The following is a 23,801-nucleotide window of genomic DNA, read 5'->3' as shown; positions in this document are numbered from 1 at the left end:
CACTCAACAGAAATACAAGAGCACAGATTTCTGTGATGATCCATTACCCCCCCCCCCCCCCCCCCGTGTCTCTCTCTGTCACACACAAATACACAATTGCACAACTGTTATGAAACCAGAGACCAAAACCCTGACTTGCCTTCTGAGCCAGTCTCAAGCAGCCATTCAAGGAACTGCAGCATTTGGCACACCTGCATTGGCTTGACTTTTCAGTACCGGAGGTTTGGGACTGAGGATAATTCATATTACACCTGTGCATTCTACGGATGATGTGAGCATCCTCTCTTACGTCTGCTGTCATTGGCTGCTTGGTTGTTACGTCCTTGTTCAGATGAGTGCATGTCGCCCATCAGCAGCTCACATTTTGTGCCCTTTAAACACAAAACTCTGTGCTCAAGATGCTTTCTGTAAAAGTGGATTTAGTTGCATGAGTGCTTTGAAAACAGGCCATTACAGTGTGTCAGTTCACAACCTGTTAGCCTCACCAACATGTCCATTTGTGTGTTCTGTGTGGGTGTGCAGACAGTTAGGTACACAGTATCTTTGTTCTCACACTGTAGGTATTTTTATGTGCATGCTTGCAGTCTATCTATCTTGTTCTACCCGTGTCATGAAATATGAAACACGAGTCATTTCTGCTTTATGTAAATCTGTCAGTACATTTGTTGGGGAGCACAAGGAAATCATTTCATTGGGCTCACTTACACCTTTCTGGGTTTTTCAGAAGTGAAACAGTTATTAAAATAGTGAATTCATATCGGGCAGCATGGTGACTTGGTGAATAACACTGTTGCCTCAAAGCAGGAAGGTTGGCTTCCAACCTGGGGCCTTTCTGTGTGGAGTTTGCATGTTCTCCCCATGTTTTGCGTGGGTTCCACTTCCACAGACATGCAGGTTAGGTGAACTGGTGGCTCTAAATTGATCGTAGATGTGAGTGTGAATGTGTTTGTCTGTCTACATGTGGCACTGCGGTAGACTGGCAGCCTTTCCAGGAGCTACAGCGCCTCTTGCCCAGTGAGGCTGGAACCTATCCCAGCGGTCTACACTGCACCTGACCAACACCTGATTTTAAGACCAACAGTCCCACAGGTGCACAGATGAGTGCAAGTGCACTTGATATTTAAACAACACGGGTGCTGGATGTGAAAATGACAACTGTGTCAGTTGGAAACTAGCACTTGCCCTGGTCTGCTTTGCATCACATGTAAATAGGTTCCATGAAACGTCTGTGCTACATGTCACAGATGTCAAAAATGAGTAATTTTCTCCATGAATTTAATGGTAGCTGAGTTTCTTCAAGCTCTGACACTGACTTATGGGACTTGGACAACACTGTTATGAAAGTGTAGTGACACGGACCCACAACAGGGGGCGGTAATGAACGGACAATGGATTAAGCCAAAAAGTAACAATTTAATGTTGTGAATTGCACAACGGAATACAGACAATTGCAGTTGAGGAGTACAGTCAATCATACACAAGGTGACGTGTGGGCAGGCTCGAGGATAGAAGACGTCTGTCCAGAGAAGAGCCGGATCCCACACGGCTTCCACCGCCAACGGATCTGAAGAACACTGGAGCCGCCAAGTCCTGGGTCCCACGTGGCCACCGTCTCCAGCTGTCAGACCTGGTACTGCTGGCAGAAACAGAAACAGTTAATGGTGGGTGTGTGGATACACACCCAGTAATCTCTCCGTACTCAGTTCCTCCGGGAGGGAGAACCTCCACCTCCAGAAACAGATTCACCCATGCAGCTCCTGTCAGTCACTTCCCTGGAAGGAGTGAGAAGCGAAGACGTCGCACTCACACTATCCGCCAATCCAGCTTCAGACTGTATCCACAGGAAAACGGCTGCACAAAGAACAATGTTTAGTCTTAGTAGTCACAGCAGAGAAGGTTACCTGAGTGGTAGCTGATTTCTCGGTGGGGAGGTGGAGTTGCAATCCGGCTTTTATGGCGATGGTAGAATGAGTGACAGCTGGTGCTGTTGACGAGTGACAGCTGTCACTCTCTGTTGCTCCGACGCCCTCTCGTGCTTGAAGCCCGTACTTCAAGCAGGGCGCCCTCTGGTGGTGGTGGGCCAGCAGTACCTCCTCTTCAGCGGCCCACACAACAGGACCCCCCCTCAACGGGCGCCTCCTGGCGCCCGACCAGGCTTGTCAGGGTGTCGGGTGTAGAAATCGGCCAGGAGGACCGGGTCCAGGATGAAGCTCCTCTTCACCCAGGAGCGTTCCTCAGGTCTGTACCCCTCCCAGTTCACCAGTTACTGGAACCCCCGACCCTTCTGACGGACGTCCAGGAGCCGACGCACGGTCCATGCCGGCTCCCCATCGATGATCCGGGCAGGAGGCGGTGCAGGTCCGGGGGTACAGAGTGGTGAAGTGTGGTAGGGCTTGAGGCATGACACATGGAAAACAGGATGAATCCGTAGTGAAGCTGGCAGCTTCAGCTTCACTGCGGCCGGACTGAGGACTTTCAGGATAGGAAATGGTCCAATAAACCTGTCCTTGAGTTTTTGGGACTCAACCTGAAGAGGGATGTCCTTGGTCGACAGCCAAACCTCCTGCCCGGGCTGGTATGCAGGGGCCGGGGAACGCCGGCGGTCTGCATGGGCCTTGGCCCTCGTCCAGGCTTTGAGCAGGGCAGAACGGGCGGTACGCCACACCCGACGGCACCTTCTGAGGTGGGCCTGGACCAAGGGCACCCCGACCTCTCCCTCCACGAGCGGGAACAATGGGGGCTGGTACCCCAAACACGCCTCAAACGGGGAGAGGCCGGTGGCAGACGAGACTTGGCTATTGTGGGTGTACTCGATCCAGGCCAGATGGTGGCTCCAGGCCGTTGGGTGCACAGAGGTCACGCAGCAGAGGGCCTGCTCCAAGTCCTGGTTCGCCCGCTCTGCCTGTCCGTTCGTCTGAGGATGGTACCCGGACGAGAGACTCATGGTGGCCCCCAGTTCCCTGCAGAAACTCCTCCAGACTTGAGAGGAGAACTGAGGACCACGATCAGAGATGATGTCGTTAGGGATCCCATGCAGACGCACGACGTGGTGGACCAGGAGGTCTGCAGTCTCCTGGGCCATCGGGAGCTTCGGGAGGACCACGAAGTGGGCCGCCTTGGAGAACCGGTCCACTATCGTGAGGATGGTGGTCATGCCCTGGGATGGCAGGAGGCCTGTGATGAAGTCCAGGCCGATGTGGGACCAGGGGCGATGAGGCACCGGTAAAGGCTGGAGACCTTGGGTCTTATGATGGTCCGCCTTGCCCCTGGCACAGGTGGTACAGGCCTGGACGTAGTCCCGGACGTCAGCTTCCATAGACGCCCACCAGAAGCGCTGCCGGACCACTGCCACGGTTCTTCGCACCCCCGGGTGGCAGGAGAGCTTGGAACCGTGACAGAAGTCCAAACCCGCAGCTCTGGCCTCTGGTGGGACATACAATCTGTCCTTCGGGCCCGTCCCCAGGTCCGGGTTCTGTGCCAGGGCCTCCCGGACGGTCTTGTCCACGTCCCAGGTGAGGGTGGCCACTACAGTGGACTCGTAGATGATGGTTTTTGTTGGGTCTGACAACTCGGCCTTGGCTTCCTCTTCATGCACCCGGGACAGGGCGTGAGATCGTTGATTCTTAATCCCGGGGCGGTATGTGATCTGGAAGTCAAAACGCCCGAAGAACAGTGACCCAGCGGGCTTGCCTGGGGTTCAGACGCTTGGCGGTCCGGATGTACTCCAGGTTCCGATGGTCCGTGAAAACCGTGAATGGTACCATCGCTCCCTCCAACAGGTGTCTCCACTCCTCCAGAGCCTCTTTCACCACCAGAAGTTCCTGATTGCCGACGTCATAGTTCCTTTCAGCCGGGGTCAACCTGCGGGAAAAGTAGGCACAAGGATGGAGAACCTTATCGGACTCCCTGCTCTGGGACAGCACGGCTCCTATCCCTGAGTCAGAGGCATCCACTTCCACTATGAACTGGCGATTTGGATCAGGCTGCACCAGGACTGGTGCAGTCGAGAACCGGCATTTCAACTCCCTAAACGCGGCTTCGCACCGATCCGACCAGGTGAAGGGAACTTTAGTGGAGGTCAGGGCTGTCAGGGGGCTAACTACCTGACTGTAGCCCTTAATGAACCTCCTGTAGAAATTTGCAAAGCCGAGGCTTGTTGGTTGGGGCCAATCTCTCACCGCCGCAACCTTGGCCGGATCAGGGGCGACGGAGTTGGAGGAGATTATGAACCCCAGGAAGGACAAAGAAGAGCGGTGGAACTTGCACTTCTCGCCCTTCACGAACAGCCGGTTCTCCAACAACCACTGCAGGACCTGACTTACATGCTTGACATGGGTCTCAGGATCCGGAGAAAAGATGAGTATATCGTCCAGATATACGAAGACAAACCGATGCAGGAAGTCCCGCAAGACGTCATTAACCAATGCTTGGAAAGTCGCGGGCGCATTGGTGAGGCCGAATGGCATGACCAGGTACTCAAAGTGACCTAACGGGGTGTTAAATGCCGTCTTCCACTCGTCTCCCTCCCGGATCTGAACCAGGTGATAAGCATTCCTAAGATCCAGTTTAGTGAATATTTGGGCTCCATGCAAGGGCGTGAACACTGAATCCAACAGAGGTAACGGGTATCGGTTGCAAACCGTGATCTCGTTCAGCCCTCTGTAGTCAGTGCATGGACGGAGTCCGCCGTCTTTTTTGCCCACAAAAAAGAAAACAGCACCCATCGGGGAGGTGGAGTTCCGGATCAACCCGGCAGCTAACGAGTCCCGGATGTAGGTCTCCATTGATTCGCGTTCTGGACGTGAGAGGTTGGACAGCCTGACACTGACTTATGAGTGCCAGATCTTTGCTGAAGACGTCAGCAAGGTCATGGTACTCGGCTGGCACCGCCAGATTGGGGGGGACTAAAACCTCCTCCTTAGCTGTCACACCGGGTGGAACCGAGGATCCTAAACACTCCCGGTGGCAGGTTTCGCTCCACTGCGTCACTACCCCAGATGGCCAATCAATCCGGGGATTGTGTTTTAATAACCATGGAAAACCCAAAATCACTCGGGAGGTAGAAGGTGTTACATAAAACACAATCTCCTCCCTGTGATTTCCAGACACAACCATTGTCACTGGCTGTGTCTGATGTGTGATTAGTGGAACAAGGGTGCCATCTAGTGCCCGTACCGACAATGGTGACGGTAAGGCCACTAGAGGGAGCCCAACCTCCTTTGCCCATCTGCTATCCAGCAGATTCCCCTCTGACCCCGTGTCCACCATTGCTGGGGCATGAAGGGTTAGATCCCCACTCAGGATCGTAACTGGGATGCGTGCAGATCGTCGGGGTTTCCTCGCGTGAGTATTATGACCCACCCTTAGCCCAGTCTCTAAGGACGAGTGCTGCTGTTTTGACCGTATTGGGCAGTTTTTCTGCGTGTGCTCAGTTGAGCTGCAGAGAAAACACTCCCCATGGACCAGCCTCCTTTGCCTAACAACGGCAGCAGGGGGAGCTGTCGTCATGTGGAGTCTGTGTCTGGCATTCGGTCAGCAGGAGGAGGTGCTGCAGCGGCGCCCTGTGTGCGCGCTTCCACCTGGGCGGTGAGAGCCTCCATCCTCCGATTGAGAATCACGTTCTGCTCGGTTACCCCGTCCAACCGAGCAGTGAAAGCGGTTATGATGTGCTGCAGCTCACCTAACACGCCTCCTGCTGGCGCCTGTGCACCTCGCTCTTCCATTGGCTGTTCAAGCGATGGTTGACGCCCCTCGGGATCCATGACGCTGGCCGAGAAATCCTGTTGTGAAAGTGTAGTGACACGGACCCACAACAGGGGGCGGTAATGAACGGACAATGGATTAAGCCAAAAAGTAACAATTTAATGTTGCAATCTGGCTTTTATGGCGATGGTAGAATGAGTGACAGCTGGTGCTGTTGACGAGTGACAGCTGTTACTCTCTGTTACTCCGACGCCCTCTCGTGCTTGAAGCCCGCACTTCAAGCAGGGCGCCCTCTGGTGGTGGTGGGCCAGCAGTACTTCCTCTTCAGCGGCCCACAAAACAAACACAGCCATATTTCAAACTACAGTGTGGAGACATGTTTAAGCATGTTTGTTATCAGAAATGAAACATGGCATTCAAGTTTATGATTACCTTCAACAACAAATCGATGTCTTTTCATGAGCTTAGAATAAGCCGTTCATGTCTACATGGGACCCGGCCTCACTCATGGAAGCTCCAATGTTGTGCCACCATGGTGATACAGTAGCCCAAGAGGGACAGTCTCACTGCACCTTTCACAATTTGCAGTGTAGCAGGAAGACTGAAGAAAAAAAGCATCATCAGTGGTTGCGACCTTATACACTGTCTGCTGGTTGCTAGTGCTGGCTAACAAGTGTGAGAGTCCACATTTTTGTGAAATGGAGGATCAAACATGTTACTTCTCACAAGTGAAGGCAACGGAGCAAGAATCTACACCGCCAATAAACAGAAAACATGAAAATTGTGACTAGGATGGCATATTGTTTTGTCCGATCTCAGCACTAGATGGCACTAAATTCTGCGCACTGTAGCTTAACTTTAATGTGCAAAAATAAATACATAAATAAATAAACTCTATTAATTAAAAAAAGAAAAGAAAAAAGCAGGAATTTGCCCTGGTGTCATCTCTGAAAAAACTTTAACTATCTTCCTCAGCAGCACGAATAATCAGATGCAGTGACTGGAACCTGCACCAGTGTAGTCAAAGAGACAAAGCATGTTTCTCTATCTGCATTTTTCTTTTTTTGTTCTTTCTTTTCTAATTTGTCTTCTCTCACATTTTGTCTGCACATCTTTCTTTCCCCGCCACAGTCTCCCCCTCTGAATCCCCTCTACTTTCTCTTTCTCCCATTTTCTGTCTTCCCACTCACATTTTCCACTCTACCTCCCTGCGTTTTATTACTGGGCCCCTGTAATATCACTGGATATTAAAAAATATACATCAACCGAGCAATTACGGGCCATCAAAAGGAACAGGTTTAGCCTCAGGCCTGTGAGTGCTGCACAGTAGAAGCATGGAGATGAAACGAGGAGGAAGCGAGTAGCTTCCTCGAGTGCTACCTCAGCTCAGAACACCGAAGCAGATCAAGAATTGTTAAGGATTGTAGAACAGTGTTGATATTGGAGCCCAAAAAAGCAAACATAGTACGTATCAAAATGGACACCAACAGCAGTGGACTTGGACACAGCCTGAGCCTGTGCAGCCACACACATCTGTGCATGTGCTATATCCTGGCATCCGTTGTGGGGTCGTGTTTTGTACGTGGTAGTTGATAGATATTGGTACAGAGTCTGTCACTGTGTTGTGATGTATATCAGGTAGGGTTGAGTATCCGGTACGGATACAGCATTTTTGACAAGTAGGAGCATGATACGAATAAATCTCATCAATATCTGTGCTCGTGCTGAAGGAAAATTCTCATTGGCTAACTGACTGTCTTCACGCTCTGTGGTTGGCCAGTCACACACAGCGCACGCCCCTCCCTACACAGACACATCTGTCTGCAGCTTCTCACACACACACACACACACACACACACACACACACACACACACACACACACACACACACACACACACACACACACACACACACACACACACACACACACACACACACACAGGATCTCTCTCTCTCTGTGCTTGGTTTGATTCTACCTAAATTTTCTTCAGCTCACCTTTTTTTCAATTTGTATGATATTATTTAAAGTTACTTGGTGAACTTGTTTTGTATCGTACATGGTGCTTTTGACAAGACAGAGCTGAAAATGGCTCCTGTTGTGTTGGTCACAGCCTCCGCTCAGGTCGTTTTTTTTTTTTTTTTTAACCGTTTGTTTGCTCTAACTTTGGTTGGGTGATATAAAATCAGTTGGAAAACTTTGCTCCTACTGAATGCCACTGGCGGCGCCAGGAAATGTTTGTTGGGGGGCTGGGGTAAAAGTTGGTGGGACTCCACAAAATGTCATCGAAATGAACAATATATAGTAAATTGCTTTATAAATACCAAGGTATATGTTTTAGTCACCCGTGCTCCTCTAAAATGTGGTATCAATACACACACACACACATCACTTAAAATGATTACAAGTTCAGTGAAATTGCACATAGGTATACAAACTGAATTCATCAAAATGGTGCTCAAGACAATGCATGGACTCAACCTTACACAAATTGTCTATATCAAAGATTTATTGCGAATTTAACAGAGGTTTTGGCCGAACAACGATATACAGCTTCTGTATATTCTGTGTTAGTGCGCGGCTGCGGTCGACGTGCTTGATGAATTCCTGAACAAAAAGTAGTTCCCAGATAATTGGGATATATTCCTGTGAGATAATAAGTATATCTCATCTAAATCAATTCTAAAATTTACCAGTAATAAAATTATAAAGATAAGTGAAGTTTTAAGAGTGGCCATAATAAATATTTAGGAAGCCTAAATTTTTGGAGTATGGAGTTAAATTTGTCTCATTAATACTTGCAAATGCACAGAGGATGATTTACAAATATCCTTTGATTTGCACACATGCTTTGTGATCCACAAACACAAATTTCTGATTTGTAACTTGTGTGTGGGTTTTTACAAATAAATGTTTATTTGCAAAACTGAAAATTGTGTTTGTGAATTATGCAATATTGAGAAATTCTCAGCGCAGAACTGCAGTTGAGATCCACAAATATGTCAGGCACTATCCGCATTATTGGGAGAGCTGAGGGGGGGCTGGGCTCCTTATTGGGGGGGCTTAAGCCCTTGGCGCCACCACTGCTGAACATGGTGCTTTTGAGAAGAATACAGTGAACAAGGCTGAATCACCAAGTTCACACAGATCATTAAAAAATAAACAGTCTTACAGACCACTTACATACATATAGCTGAACACACAAAGTAGCCTATATTAATATTTTTATTGAACATGGCTGCATGCAGTATCTGACACTTTCTCACTGCAGTTCATAAAAATAAATTGGTCAATAGAGCAACCTCTGTCTCTCGCTCTCACACAGTCACTCAGTCACACATGCACACACAGACACACAGTCATGCACACACAGGCAGTCTTGTACACACAGACACTTCTTAATCAATATTGTTTAACTTTGTGTGGAAAAAAATGCCAAGAAGATTAGGTATTAAAAATAAATAATTGAAAAAAAAATCACAGTTTGATCATAAAATTTAAAAAAGGAAGTTGTGTTATGACAACTCTTGTTCATGCATACTTAGTAGTTCATAATTTCCTACTACATTGAATGTCAGTTCTGAGGCTGTTCTTCATTCATACAGTTAAGAATATTCATGTTCTGAGTTTATAAAAAAAACTTGTTCTGTAAAATAGTTCCTTTACTATTGTGATCAAAAACATATTCATGTTCTGAGTTTATATAAAAAAAACCTGTTCTATAAACACTCCCTTTACTATTGTGATCCAAAAACATTGAATCTCAGTTCTGAGGCTGTTCTGTAAATATTAATTCATAGACTTAAGAATATTCATGTTCTGAATTTATAAAAAACTCTCTCACTCTCATCACTCATCTTCAACTGCTTTTCCGGGTTCGGGTCGCAGGGGCAACAGCTCCAGCAGGGACCCCAAACTTCCCTTTCCCGGGCCACAGTAACCACCTCTGACTGGGAGATCCTGAGGCGTTCCCAGGCCAGTGTGGAGAAAACTTGTTCTGTAAAATAGTTCCTTTACTACTGTGATCAAAAAACATTGAATCTCAATTCTGAGGCTGTTCTGTAAATATTCATTCATAGACTTAAAAATATTCATGTTCTGAGTTCATAAAAACTTGTTCTGTAAATAGTTCTCTTACTTTTGTGATCAAAACCATTGATTTGAATCTCAATTTTGAGGCTGTTCTGTAAATAGTTTTCAATTAAACAATAAATATAGCAACTTCTGATCAATCCATATCAATTTCAGACTTAAAATAATGTACTGATTTAAGCCCTAGCCATTTTGGGTAAACCACGCCCACTACAAGTACAGATACGGATACAGATAATTTAGATAGTTCCACCACCAGCATCCACCAGTATTCAGCTGCAAGGCCTCTGGATTTGACTGAGAAAATAGCCCCTGATTGGGAGCAATAACATTTACAGATGGGGTGTGGAAGCTCTTTTAATAGAGCTTACAATTTATAGTTGCTATACAAAATAAATGAGCTCTTTCTTGTGGACATGCAGTGAGTTGTTGGTGAGATAAGAAATAGGAGGGGTTGGGAACAAATAACGGAAGATTTTTAAATGTCGAGAGTCCTACGTCTGACACAGTTCAGCATGTCAAGATTAGGTGGGTGCTGAGTGCAGACAAATATGCACACACATAAAATTACCTGCCCACTCATGCATGCAAAATCAGACAGTACCACCATTTTGCCTGACTGTCTCTTAGGGCAATGTATTACATTCATCATGTTGCTCTGTTCATTGCTTGCATGGTTACTTACCATGCAAGCAAACCATTACTTAAAAAGCCATCACTTGACCCAGCTATCTTAGCTAACTATAGGCCAATCTCCAACCTTCCTTTTCTCTCAAAAATTCTTGAAAGGGTAGTTGTAAAACAGCTAACTGATCATCTGCAGAGGAATGGTCTATTTGAAGAGTTTCAGTCAGGGTTTAGAATTCATCATAGTACAGAAACAGCATTAGTGAAGGTTACAAATGATCTTCTTATGGCCTCGGACAGTGGACTCATCTCTGTGCTTGTCCTGTTAGACCTCAGTGCTGCTTTTGATACTGTTGACCATAAAATTTTATTACAGAGATTAGAGCATGCCATAGGTATTAAAGGCATTGTGCTGCGGTGGTTTGAATCATATTTATCTAATAGATTACAATTTGTTCATGTAAATGGGGAATCTTCTTCACAGACTAAGGTTAATTATGGAGTTCCACAAGGTTCTGTGCTAGGACCAATTTTATTCACTTTATACATGCTTCCCTTAGGCAGTATTATTAGACAGCATTGCTTAAATTTTCATTGTTACGCAGATGATACCCAGCTTTATCTATCCATGAAGCCAGAGGACACACACCAATTAGCTAAACTGCAGGATTGTCTTACAGACATAAAGACATGGATGACCTCTAATTTCCTGCTTTTAAACTCAGATAAAACTGAAGTTATTGTACTTGGCCCCACAAATCTTAGAAACATGGTGTCTAACCAGATCCTTACTCTGGATGGCATTACCCTGACCTCTAGTAATGCTGTGAGAAATCTTGGAGTCATTTTTGATCAGGATATGTCATTCAATGCGCATATTAAACAAATATGTAGGACTGCTTTTTTGCATTTGCGCAATATCTCTAAAATTAGAAAGGTCTTGTCTCAGAGTGATGCTGAAAAACTAATTCATGCATTTATTTCCTCTAGGCTGGACTATTGTAATTCATTATTATCAGGTTGTCCTAAAAGTTCCTTGAAAAGGATTCAGTTAATTCAAAATGCTGCAGCTAGAGTACTGACAGGGACTAGAAGGAGAGAGCATATCTCACCCATATTGGCCTCTCTTCATTGGCTTCCTGTTAATTCTAGAATAGAATTTAAAATTCTTCTTCTTACTTATAAAGTTTTGAATAATCAGGTCCCATCTTATCTTAGGGACCTCATAGTACCATATCACCCCAATAGGGCGCTTCGCTCTCAGACTGCAGCCTTACTTGTACACTCAACAAAAATATAAACGCAACACTTTTGGTTTTGCTCCCATTTTGTATGAGATGAACTCAAAGATCTAAAACTTTTTCCACATATACAATATTACCATTTCTCTCAAATATTGTTCACAAACCAGTCTAAATCTGTGATAGTGAGCACTTCTCCTTTGTTGAGATAATCCATCCCACCTCACAGGTGTGCCATATCAAGATGCTGATTAGACACCATGATTAGTGCACAGGTGTGCCTTAGACTGCCCACATTAAAAGGCCACTCTGAAAGGTGCAGTTTTATCACACAGCACAATGCCACAGATATCGCAAGATTTGAAGGAGCGTGCAATTGGCATGCTGACAGCAGGAATGTCAACCAGAACTGTTGATCGTGTATTGAATGTTCATTTCTCTACCATAAGCCGTCTCCAAAGGTGTTTCAGAGAATTTGGCAGTACATCCAACCAGCCTCACAACCGCAGACCACGTGTAACCACACCAGCCCAGGACCTCCACATCCAGCATGTTCACCTCCAAGATCGTCTGAGACCAGCCACTCGGACAGCTGCTGGAACAATCGGTTTGCATAACCAAAGAATTTCTGCACAAACTGTCAGAAACTGTCTCAGGGAAGCTCATCTGCATGCTTGTCTTCCTCATCGGGGTCTCCACCTGACTCCAGTTCGTCGTCGTAACCGATTTGAGTGGGCAAATGCTCACATTCGCTGCCGTTTGGCACATTGGAGAGGTGTTCTCTTCACGGATGATGCGAAGGAGATGTGTTGCACTGCATGAGGCAAATGGTGGTCACACCAGATACTGACTGGTATCCCCCCCCAGTAAAACAAAACTGCACCTTTCAGAGTGGCCTTTTATTGTGGACAGTCTAAGGCACACCTGTGCACTAATCATGGTGTCTAATCAGCATCTTGGTATGGCACACCTGTGAGGTGGGATGGATTATCTCAGCAAAGGAGAAGTGCTCACTATCACAGATTTAGACTGGTTTGTGAACAGTATTTGAGGGAAATGGTGATATTGTGTATGTGGAAAAAGTTTTAGATCGTTGAGTTAATCTCATACAAAATGGGAGCAAAACCAAAAGTGTTGCGTTTATATTTTTGTTGAGTATAGTTCCTAGGGTTTGTAAGAGTAGAATGGGAGGCAGAGCCTTCAGCTTTCAGGCTCCTCTCCTGTGGAACCAGCTCCCAATTCAGATCAGGGAGACAGACACCCTCTCTACTTTTAAGATTAGGCTTAAAACTTTCCTTTTTGCTAAAGCTTATAGTTAGGGCTGGATCAGGTGACCCTGAACCATCCCTTAGTTATGCTGCTATAGACTTAGACTGCTGGGGGGTTCCCATGATGCACTGAGTGTTTCTTTCTCTTTTTGCTCTGTATGCACCACTCTGCATTTAATCATTAGTGATTGATCTCTGCTCTCTTTCACAGCATGTCTTTTTCCTTGTTCTCTCCCTCAGCCCCAACCAGTCCCAGCAGAAGACTGCCCCTCCCTGAGCCTGGTTCTGCTGGAGGTTTCTTCCTGTTAAAAGGGAGTTTTTCCTTCCCACTGTCGCCAAGTGCTTGCTCACAGGGGGTCGTTTTGACCGTTGGGGTTTTTCCGTAATTATTGAATGGCTTTGCCTTACAATATGAAGCGCCTTGGGGCAACTGTTTGTTGTGATTTGGCGCTATATAAATAAAATTGATTTGATTTGATTTGGACTGAATGCTGGGTAGGCTTGTGGACTCCAGTAACTTTTGCAGCTTTGTCTGCAAGGAATGTTTTTCTAATCTTGGCTTTGCGGATAATGCTGTGATCTTTGTGGAATCAGATGCTCTGATTGCAACACTTGACAAGCTGTGTGAGGAGTGGCTGAGTTAGTGACTGTACTAGATAAAGTTGAAGATCCAGGCTTTCGATGACTTCCTGAGCTTGGGCATCAAAACTACATCTGTATGTGAAAGTGTCAAACATATCAATTTCAGTTTCAGTCTCAATTTATTTTCATTTATATAGCACCACATCACAACAAAGTTGCCTCAAGGTACTTCATACAAGTAAGGTCTAACCTTACCAACCCCCAGAACAAGCACACAGGTGACAGTGGTAAGGAAAAACTCCCTCTGATGATTTGAGGAAGAAACCTCAAGCAAACCAGACTCAAAGGGGTGACCCTCTGCTTCGGGCCATGCTACTGACACAATATACTAAATAATTCACAAAACAAATATACAGGAAATGTTGCCGGTGCACAGGCACAGAGATGGAGCTGCAGCTCAAACAGAGAGAAAAAAAATTAGAATCAGACATCGGAAAGACAACAAATACAGTATAATTTGTCAGCATTAAGCAACAAGAAAAACAGAAGAAATACTAAGGTGATCGTCGGCCACTAGCCCTAAGCTTCACTAAAAGACCCAGAATTTAGATAAAGTTGAGGCCCGCTCCGTTTCCTAATAAGATAGATGAATTAAGAGTAAAAAGCATAGTAACATACTATGCCAGTATGCTAGCTATATGAAAGGGAATCATCAATATCAAGAGATTCACTTTTCTCAGTGACATTGATATATTTGTGTTGTGGGCCTCTGAGACTGAAAGGCTTCCGCAATGTTGGAGTCATGGAGTCCCGAGACAGAGGTGTTTGGCAATGCTGACACCTTTGTAGGAAAATGAAGTTTCAAATCTTTAGGGTCATAGTTTGTCCTGTCTTGTTGGAAGAGTGTGGGAACTGGACACTAGCCAGTGACATAAGGTGACAACTGTCTGTTTTGGTACTAAGACTCCACAGAGGATGCCCAACCTCCTCCTTCCCTGATGGTGGACTGGACACCTGCATGGACTCTCATCAATTGTTGTTGTGTTTTGTATTGTAAACGTTTTTGGTAGAATGGCCTAAGTAGTAGGTCACCCCTTTGAGTCTGGTCTGCTTGAGGTTTCTTCCTCAAATCATCAGAGGGAGTTTTCCCTTACCAAAAAGTAGTATATGCAAGTATGTTTCAAGTATACTTCCAGTTTACTTTTTATATACTTATCAGTACTATTTTTGGTAAGGGTTTCCTTACCACTGTCGCCTATGTGCTTGTTCTAGAGGTTGGTAAAGTTAGACCTTACTTGTGTGAAGCATGTTGAGGCAGTTTGGTTGTGATTTGGTGCTATATAAATGAAATAAATTGAACTGAATTAAATTGATACTTGTATTGTTTTGAAATGTCTTTGGGTCAAACCTCATTGTCCACATTGCTGAAGATCCTGGCAAGAGAAAAAGGCAAAGAGAATGCTCTTGTATCACTTGGCCATAGGAGACAGATGACTACTTTCAAGAGGTGCGTATGGACGGATGAACCAAGGGTGGTTTCGTACTGTGGTGAATGCGGTGACGTGGGGCACCACCAAATGCTTCCAGACTTTCCCTGACTGATGTTACAGTCAACAGTAACAAAACCTGTGCATTTTAGTTTATTTTACATGTTATTTACATCATCAATCTCACTGATTACTCATTGTTACAAATGATTGAAGAGACAAGATATTATAAATTTGAATTATGCAACACAGCTACCTAATGTGACACAGCAACCTTCAAATTGGGACACCTGTCACCAGTGTCAACATGGCACCAATACAAAATCATATGTAGAATTCACAAATGTTGATCTCAACACAAAATCACAAAATATTTGTAGGGATTACTCGAGCGAATACTCCTTCTGCAAGTCAATGCTGAAAAAATGACAAATCTTTTGCAAAATGTTTCTGCCAGAAACCTGGATGTTAATTCAGACTGCAAATGTGCCCAGATGCAATGTCAATAAATATTTGAAGTATGAATCATTGTTAATTTTTCCTCCCAGCTAAACTGCAAAATACTGAAACCTGAACACGTTAAAGCAATTTACAGCCTATCAGGCAATTTACTGATCATGCAAGAACAGTATAATAAATGATTCATTACTATTTCAAGCACTTTAATTGGCATGTGACAGTTCTATTGCAATGGCAAAGGCAAATACAGCAAAATCTAACATTGTTTGTCCCGTGGGAGTGTGTATAGAGAGACATTTCTGTATTTATGAACTGTATTTGTGGTCATTTTTATTTCAGGTTTGTATGTACGTTTTATGTTCATTCCACTGTGTAATCATACATGTGCACATGTGCATAACCAGTATCTGCAGTTTTGTGCCTAATGCCGCATGTGCATGAGTGCATGTCTGTTTATTGGTGGATATTCACATATGCATTTTCTGTTTGTGTGTGCGTGCTTTTGTGTGTGTGTATGAGACAACAGCACGGCCAGCAGACTTGTCTGCTGTGTATGAATAATCAAAGTGCTCTTTCTCATCATTAAATCATCACTATCCTGGTGGGAGCCTGAGGAGAGAGATGGAGCGAGAGAGCGGGGGAGAGTGAGGGATCATAGTTAGCGCTACAGGGGTACATGCTTTCTTGCTCTCCTCGATCGTGTAGTTTGGCTGAAATGTGTCATGAGCACAAGTCTTTGCTGCTCTGTGCTCGCCAACTTAGCTCTTCCAGACACACACACAGACATTCATCCATATGCATGCACAATATAACACATGCACATAGATATGTTATTCAGGAGTATACAGAAGTTAACCCACAGTAACTCAAACACAGAGAAATCCTCCTGCCCCTGTTTCGCTACTTACCTGCCACATGTACTGTAGCGGCTGTGGCGGTATCATTGACACAATATTCACTAGTAAGTAAGTATGTAAGTAACATTTATTGACAGTATATAGTAACAGCTTTCAGAGTCACAAAGTGCTTTACAGTACAATATAAAACTAATATACATTATGCAAAACATACAAAACTTATATAAAAGCTAATGATAAACTCATTCCAAAGTTTAGGCACTACAGTTTGAAAAGCACAATCGCCACGGATTTTAAAACAAGTATGGGAACCTAGATTAACCTTTGGCTTGACAACTTTAAGGAACAACTGAACCTATAGATCTTCAAGAGATCTGAAATGTAGTCAGGTTGTTGACCCTAAGTAGCTTAAAATTTTATAATGAATTATAAAAGCCACTGGGGCCAGTGAATTGGGGATAAAATAGGAGTGATGTGAGATCTCCTTGTACACCTAAAACCCTAGCTGCAGCATTCTGGATCATCTGAAGATGGTTTAAAGATGCTTTGCAAAAATAGGTAAAAAAGGGAATTACAATAATCTAGCCTAGATGACAAGTCAGTGAAAGTGCAAGTCAGTTGTCTGATGTAATGTTTTAAAGACAGAAAGCTGTCTAAAATTACACGCACATGTTTGTGTGCTTGCTGTCATCATGTGGAAATACATAAAACATATGTCGCTTTTGCAGCGGGCTGTAGTGCGTGCACGGCGTGCACATTGACAGGCTGTCCCAGGTGAAACGGACCATCAGATCATGTGGACACACAGCAGGTGATCTGAATGGATGAATCCGAATGATTTTCAAATGGGGACGTTTATGTTTTTGGATGGACATTTATCCAAAAAAACTTGGGAGGAGCTCGGAGTCGAGCCGCTGCTCCTCTACGTCGAAAGGAGTCAGTTGAGGTGGCTCGGGCATCTTTTCCGGATGCCCCCTGGATGCCTCACTGGAGAAGCGTCCAGGGGGCATCCGGAACGTCCCACTGGGAGGAGGCCCTGGGGAAGACCCAGGACACGCTGGAGGGACTACATCTCTCAGCTGGCTTGGGAATGCCTTGGGGTTCCCCCGGAGTAGCTGGGGGAGGTGTGTGTGGATCGGGAGGTCTGGGCGGCTTTGCTTGAGCTTCTGCCCCCGCGACCCAACTCCGGATAAAGCGGAAGAAAAAATGGATGGACATTTATACATTGCCAACCACTATGTGACACTTTAATTTTGTTTTTCCTCATAAACTTAACACTCATCAGCCTCATGCCAACCTTTGAAGTTTTATGAAAGTTTGAAGATGAGGGTTTTGCAGCAAGCTGAACTCAACAGATTCATATGTTAAAAGTGGTCAGTTCAAAGTACATTGCGATGTACGTTCTGATGTAGTCATACACTGTAAAACTGAACATGTTGTTTCAGCTCAAAAATAAGTTAAGTGAAAAATATAATGTGGTCATCTGACCTGACTGTTTTCTTGATTAAAATCATCTTTGAACACACACACAGACACAGACAATAATGTCAGATGTCAGAGTGCTGCCACGCGAAGTGCTCAGATGCACACCAGGAGCAACTGTGGAGTTAAGGAGTTTGCTCAAGGATGTTTTAGTGATTTTGCTCTCTGATAATGAGCCGAGCCGAGAATCCTCGTCACAAGCCGCCTCATCTTACCACTTGGCCATCAGCTAGTACTACTATGAATATTTCTACTGTCTTTCATTCATATATTTTTTTTAATCTGTTTAAGTACTTCTAGGAACTACATTCTTATCATACTACTGCAAATTGTTTGCAGTTTGACTCAGTAAATTCCAAGTCATCTAATGTGTTGAGCTTTTTGCTCCATTTTGTTAGTTTGGCGACAGCAGATGGTCACCCCACTGGAGCTGGCCCACTTGAGGCTTCTTCCTGCATTCAAAAACTGCTGAAGGAGTTTTTCTTGACCACTGTCACCATTGTGCTTGTTCATGGGGTGGGAAAACTTTAATCCACACTTGTGTATATCACTATGACATGACTTATGTTATAACTTGGTGCTATATAAAAACAACTGAAGTTGAAAATTGACTTATGAGCTATCATATATAACTTAAATTATTTTACATACATTTCAACATCTGTCCTATTTAAAATGTCATCTTCAGTGTCCACACTGGTAAAGATTAGTATATTTATTCACTCTGCTCAGAGCCTCAGATGGTGTAACATAATCCTTCTAATTTAGGAGATTTACACTCTACACTGCAATTCACGCCCAAACGTGTCTGTTATAGTCGTGAGACAGTTTCATACACTTTTTTTTCATGCAGAAAAATAAGAGAGAATGACGGAACATGCGAGTATGAGAAAAGTGTGAGTACACATTGTGAGTGACAGACATTCACAACAGATTCTTTCTGATTCTGCTCGCCTCATCGGCTATAAGTGTTGCTAATGAGCTTGGTGTGCACTTAAGGTGCTCAGCCGTTCCGGCTCTACATGCAGACCGGCGGGAGTTCAGCGAGGTGTCACCGCTTTCTTCTCCCATTCCTCCATCCATATCGTTACAGTTCACTGTCATTATCAAAGCTTACCTGAAGGGCCCCGTTTCCTTTTCAAAGTATTGTGGGAGACAGACAGGTAGAGTCATACATGAGTTTGTGATGGTCCCAAGGGTGTTACAAAGGTTTTAGCAACTGTGACGTAAAGCAAGGCAGAGTCTTCTCAGCAGAACACCAGGAATAGTGTTGGCAAATGAATAGGAGCTATGGTTTTCAAAATAAAAACTAAATTTGTATTTCTGTGGAATAAAAATATGTCAAATTATGCTATTACTTTTTTGGGCTTTCCTACTAATGTTGTAGACTGGGCTTTGATTTCATGTGTGTTACAGGCTACTGATCTGTGTCGTTGGGCAAGACACTGCATCTGGAGTCTGCATCTGTTGTGTAAATGAGAATACATAATTACATAAAAAATGAATTCCAATAAAATGCATTATATTTCATAGAAAAGTAACTTTCTAAATCATACATAAACTATTATTTAAGCTGCTTAACTGTATTTTTTATTTGCAGATAACTTTTCAGTTACTGTGACACAGGGATGGTGGTCAAGTGGTTTGCGTGCTTGGTTTCGGTGCAGAAGGTTCCCAGTTCAAACCCCACCCCTGCCACATTTCTCCATGTAATATGGACTTGTGAGAGGAAGGGCACCCGGTGTAAAACTTGTGCCAATTCGACAGGCAGATACACCTTGGATCTGCTGTGGTGACCCTGAGTGAAAACAAGAGGGCAGCCTAAGAGCCTAAGGGTGTTACTCTTCTTTTTTTCTTCTTCTTCTTCTTCTTTTTTGGCAGGCCAAACAAGGGCCACATATTGTGTAACTCTGGTTCAGAAAGACAAAGAAAGAAGGAAGAAGTCTGATTTTAGTCCAAAAATCCTTGTGACCATGTTTGAGAGTTTTTAAACATAACCAGTTTGAAACAATCTGAAAATAAAAGTTTATTTGTCTCATTTAGCACATCTTTGTGCAGAAACTGTCTGTCTGTCTCAATCCACCATCTGTTAACCATCCAGCATATTACATCAGCAAAGCAAAGCTGCTTTTTCATTTGGTCGAGTGCATCCAAGTTCCCCAGAAGCGAAAGGTTGTCATCATATGTTCTTTTAATTTAAAGCGTTCCAAAATTATGGCATTTATTGTTTTTGAGTTAAGAATCTGGAGTTGATGGACTTGTCCCTTCATTCATTCATTCACTCACCACATTTTTGGGAACACATATAATATATATACATATAACATATAATCTTTTCTAAAGTCAAGTCAGTATATATTGGGTTTATAAATATTTTGTTGCTGCAATATTTGACAGTTTTTCCGTTGCATTTAATATGTTGCCAGAGGCAACAAATAAAAATTTACCTCCAAGACTAACTGTGGCTCATTGATATGTGTTTAAGAATGAATATCATTCCTAACAAACAAATACAGTAATTGGGGGGTTAAGTCCTAGGTCAACAATGTTGAAGTATAAAAAAATTCAAAGAGCCAAAATGTAAAAAGTAATTCTATAGTATTATGCCTCACCCTTCCAACAACATTACAGAAATCAGCATGTCTTTTTTTGGTGGAATCCTGCTGACAGATAGACAAATTAACCCAGTAATGAAAACACAAGTTCCTTGGACGGTAATACGGTGCCATTTATGTTCCTCTCTGACATTGACAGTACATGCATTAAAACAAGAGTCTAACCGAAGCAATGCCACTGTTTTCTTTTCATCTTCTCCAACGGCCTATACCCTTATTCTTCGGTCACTCTTCAACCTCCACCCAGTCCCCGCCATGATCACCTCCTACCCCAATACCACCCTGGCCACGCAGGGCGAGGAGAAAAAGATGAGCTGCATAGCTCATGGAGAGAAGCCCATCATGGTACGCTGGGAAAAGAAGAACGCATCATCAACCCGGAAACCAGCCGATACGTGGTCACCGTTAAAGAGGTGGCCGACGAAGTCATCTCAACGCTGGTGGTAACCATCCTTTTAGTATTTTTATTATCTGTTTAGAGGGATAGAATGGAGAAACAGTTGAGATGACATATCATCCAATTCAATTTGATGGTTATTAAAACACAATATGCAGCTGTATTGCAGTTCTGTAAAATGGTGAGGGATGTGTGCTTGGAGATAATCGTGTAGTTAAGTGTTTCACATGGCACTGGATGAAGCACAAGCAGGAAAAAAAAATGAAATAATTTTAGATTTTCTGGATAATTATCCCACTTGCTACCCACCTGAAACTGCTGCCTGTGGTGCTTGTGTCTGCAGATTATGCCTACAGTCCGGGAGGACTCGGGTTTCTTCTCCTGTCACGCCATCAACTCCTTCGGTGAGGACCGAGGCATCATACAGCTGACAGTACAAGGTAAGCGCTGCCCCAGCCCCAGACTCTGGCTCACTTCTGTTAATGATATGCGCTCCTTCAGTGTGCATAAAACCTCCTCAGTGAGTAGTTAAGTTTTTGGTCATTAATTTCGCAACGCATTTATGTATTCATTTAATTGCTGTACAATATTGCTTGTGCTCTTTGCAGTCCTATTCATAATCTGTCCCTGGAGAAATCACACACAATGTAAAAGTAATACGTCTGTATGGCTGCAGCTCCAGAGTTAATCTCTGTGTCTCCTCTCACATTCTCTCCTCAGAACCACCCGACCCCCCTGAGGTGGAGATCCGGGAGGTCAAAGATCGGACCATAGCTCTCCGTTGGACCATGGGCTTTGACGGCAACAGCCCTATCACAGGATATGACATCGAGTGCAAGAACAAATCAGGTAGAAATATCCCTGAGAAATTTTGTTTTATATCTGATGGACATGAAGATGTTTGGAACAGTTGTAGACATCTCATGACGCAGTAAAAACGATAAGAAGAATGCTTTTTTTTGTTGCTAACATTCCATTTCTTTCTCCGCAATCTAGCATCATGGCTATCAGCCCAGGTTACCAAAGATGTGTCACCCCAGCTCAACCAGGCAACCATTATTGACCTCCATCCATCCTCCACATACAACATTCGCATGGTCGCCAAGAATATCATCGGCAACAGCAACCCTAGCAACGAGCTCACCATCACTACTGATGAAGCAGGTTTGTCATCTTCTTACACCCATCATGCACATTCCACTGGAAACCACCTAAGCAACAGATTTAGCATGTGACAGATGCAAATATTCATAGTTTAAACTTAGTGAGAATTTGCTAGACCCAATTTTGTGTCTAAAGACAATGGACGCAGTTTCCACAGTGCCCTCTGATGGTAACAATGAAAGACCACTGTTGATGAGGTCTCACAGACTGGGGACAGGTCTAACTATGCATCTGGATACTCACTATATACTAATATTAGCTAGGAACCTACTACCCAACCATATACTAGAAGGAAGAGTGCGAGCAGTAGGGACACAATTTAAACATACTACACCGCCACCACTTTACCTGTAGTTTGTCCCGAATGTTTACAGATGACCCATATGTGCAATTTCTATTTTGCAATAACAGACTTGGTTCTTCAAATGGTTCTTAATACTTAATAAATATATACTTGTACAATGTCACAGCCCCTTAGATTCCGCTACCTTTTTCATGTATGCCCACAATCTTCTTTGAATTTTCCCCGGAAGTTCTTTGGTTTCCAGGCCAACTACATCATGGAATAGTGTAGTGTAGTAGATCAGCCAGGTACTATTCGTCTACTACTACTACTAATACCTACTGAGTATTTGGATATCGTATGGATTGTTCTGTACTGGTTTATGCCTGCTATATAGTATGCTAGTAAGTTGTTTGATGTAGTGTAAGTGTAGCTCACCACAGCTCCTTACAGGCTCTGGCAGTACCACTGAAAGCCAAGTCACTGTCCTCTTCCTGTGGAACAGGGACACATGGTGTGTATTAGTCAAATACTGTATCGTTGTGGCTGTTTTACCAGTGCCTGATACCCAAATTATTGTTGTATCACCCTGATACTGGTATCACCATCAGCATATCTGTCATTAAAATAGCTCAATTAGTCCATGGGCCATCCATACCACTCATGGTGACTAATTTTGTCTTGTATTTCATTAATTTATGTTTCAGGGTGGCAGCCCATACTTACAGGCCACTTAATAGCAGTTATTAAGGTTTCAGTGAACCTATCCTGTCCACTAATATCACTTAGATCTCTGATACACAGAACACCTTTTGTTAAACAAGAAAACACAAGCATGATAACTCATAGGACTGTACAGCAAATTGTTATAGACAGGAAAACTTAAACACAGATTTTGAGAAATGTAGGTCAATCTTTGGTGAATTTAGAATTGTCACAACATTTTTATTGCATAAAGTAGTGGTAAGTAGTAATGAATACAGCTTCACGTATACCTAACTTATACTGTATCCTGTTATACCAAAGTGCATTATTCCAAGTGTTTCTTCAATAAAACCTTTATTATCACATTAAATATTTTTATCTTCTTAAGTTACCAAATTCATATTTATTGTGTTCCATAATTTAAGTATATTTTTCCTGTTTTCTTTCTATGTGTCATTATATTTTTTATATTCGCAATCACTTCCAACATTAGAATCTGTTTGCACTACAGCTAACTGTAGTTGTGGAGTCTGCATGTGTCTATGCACCTCATCCCATTGCTCAAGTAGCTATATTCTTGGAACTTGTGGAAGACATCTGCAAATATAAAAAGAAACTCTTTAGAGTAATTCCAATATTGGAAGAACAACTACCATCAAAACAATTCTAAAGCAATTCTACCTAAGTTTTGCCAACAGAGAGACTCAGAGTTGAGGCTTTGGTTCTTCACGTCAAACGGAGCCAGCTGAGGTGGTTTGGCAAGTGGTGAGGATGCCCCTTGGTCGTCCCCCTAGAGAGGTTTTCCAGGCACATCCAACTAGGAAGAGGTCCCAGGGAAGA

General features: G+C 43.8%; 1 protein-coding gene across 1 annotated transcript in view; it reads left to right on the top strand.

The window, feature by feature from the left end:
- dscamb (Down syndrome cell adhesion molecule b) overlaps positions 1–23,801 on the top strand; it is a 498,706-nt gene that overhangs the window by 338,999 nt on the left and 135,906 nt on the right. The window contains 5 exon segments of the mRNA XM_034168081.1: positions 20,660–20,770; positions 20,773–20,855; positions 21,153–21,249; positions 21,530–21,658; positions 21,806–21,973. Coding sequence (XP_034023972.1) covers positions 20,660–20,770; positions 20,773–20,855; positions 21,153–21,249; positions 21,530–21,658; positions 21,806–21,973 — 588 coding nt within the window.

The sequence above is a fragment of the Thalassophryne amazonica genome, chromosome 4, assembly GCF_902500255.1.
Source record: "Thalassophryne amazonica chromosome 4, fThaAma1.1, whole genome shotgun sequence".
NCBI classification, from domain to species: domain Eukaryota; kingdom Metazoa; phylum Chordata; class Actinopteri; order Batrachoidiformes; family Batrachoididae; genus Thalassophryne; species Thalassophryne amazonica.
The sequence above is the reverse complement of the archived record's forward strand: the minus strand, read 5'-3'. Positions and strand labels throughout refer to the sequence as shown.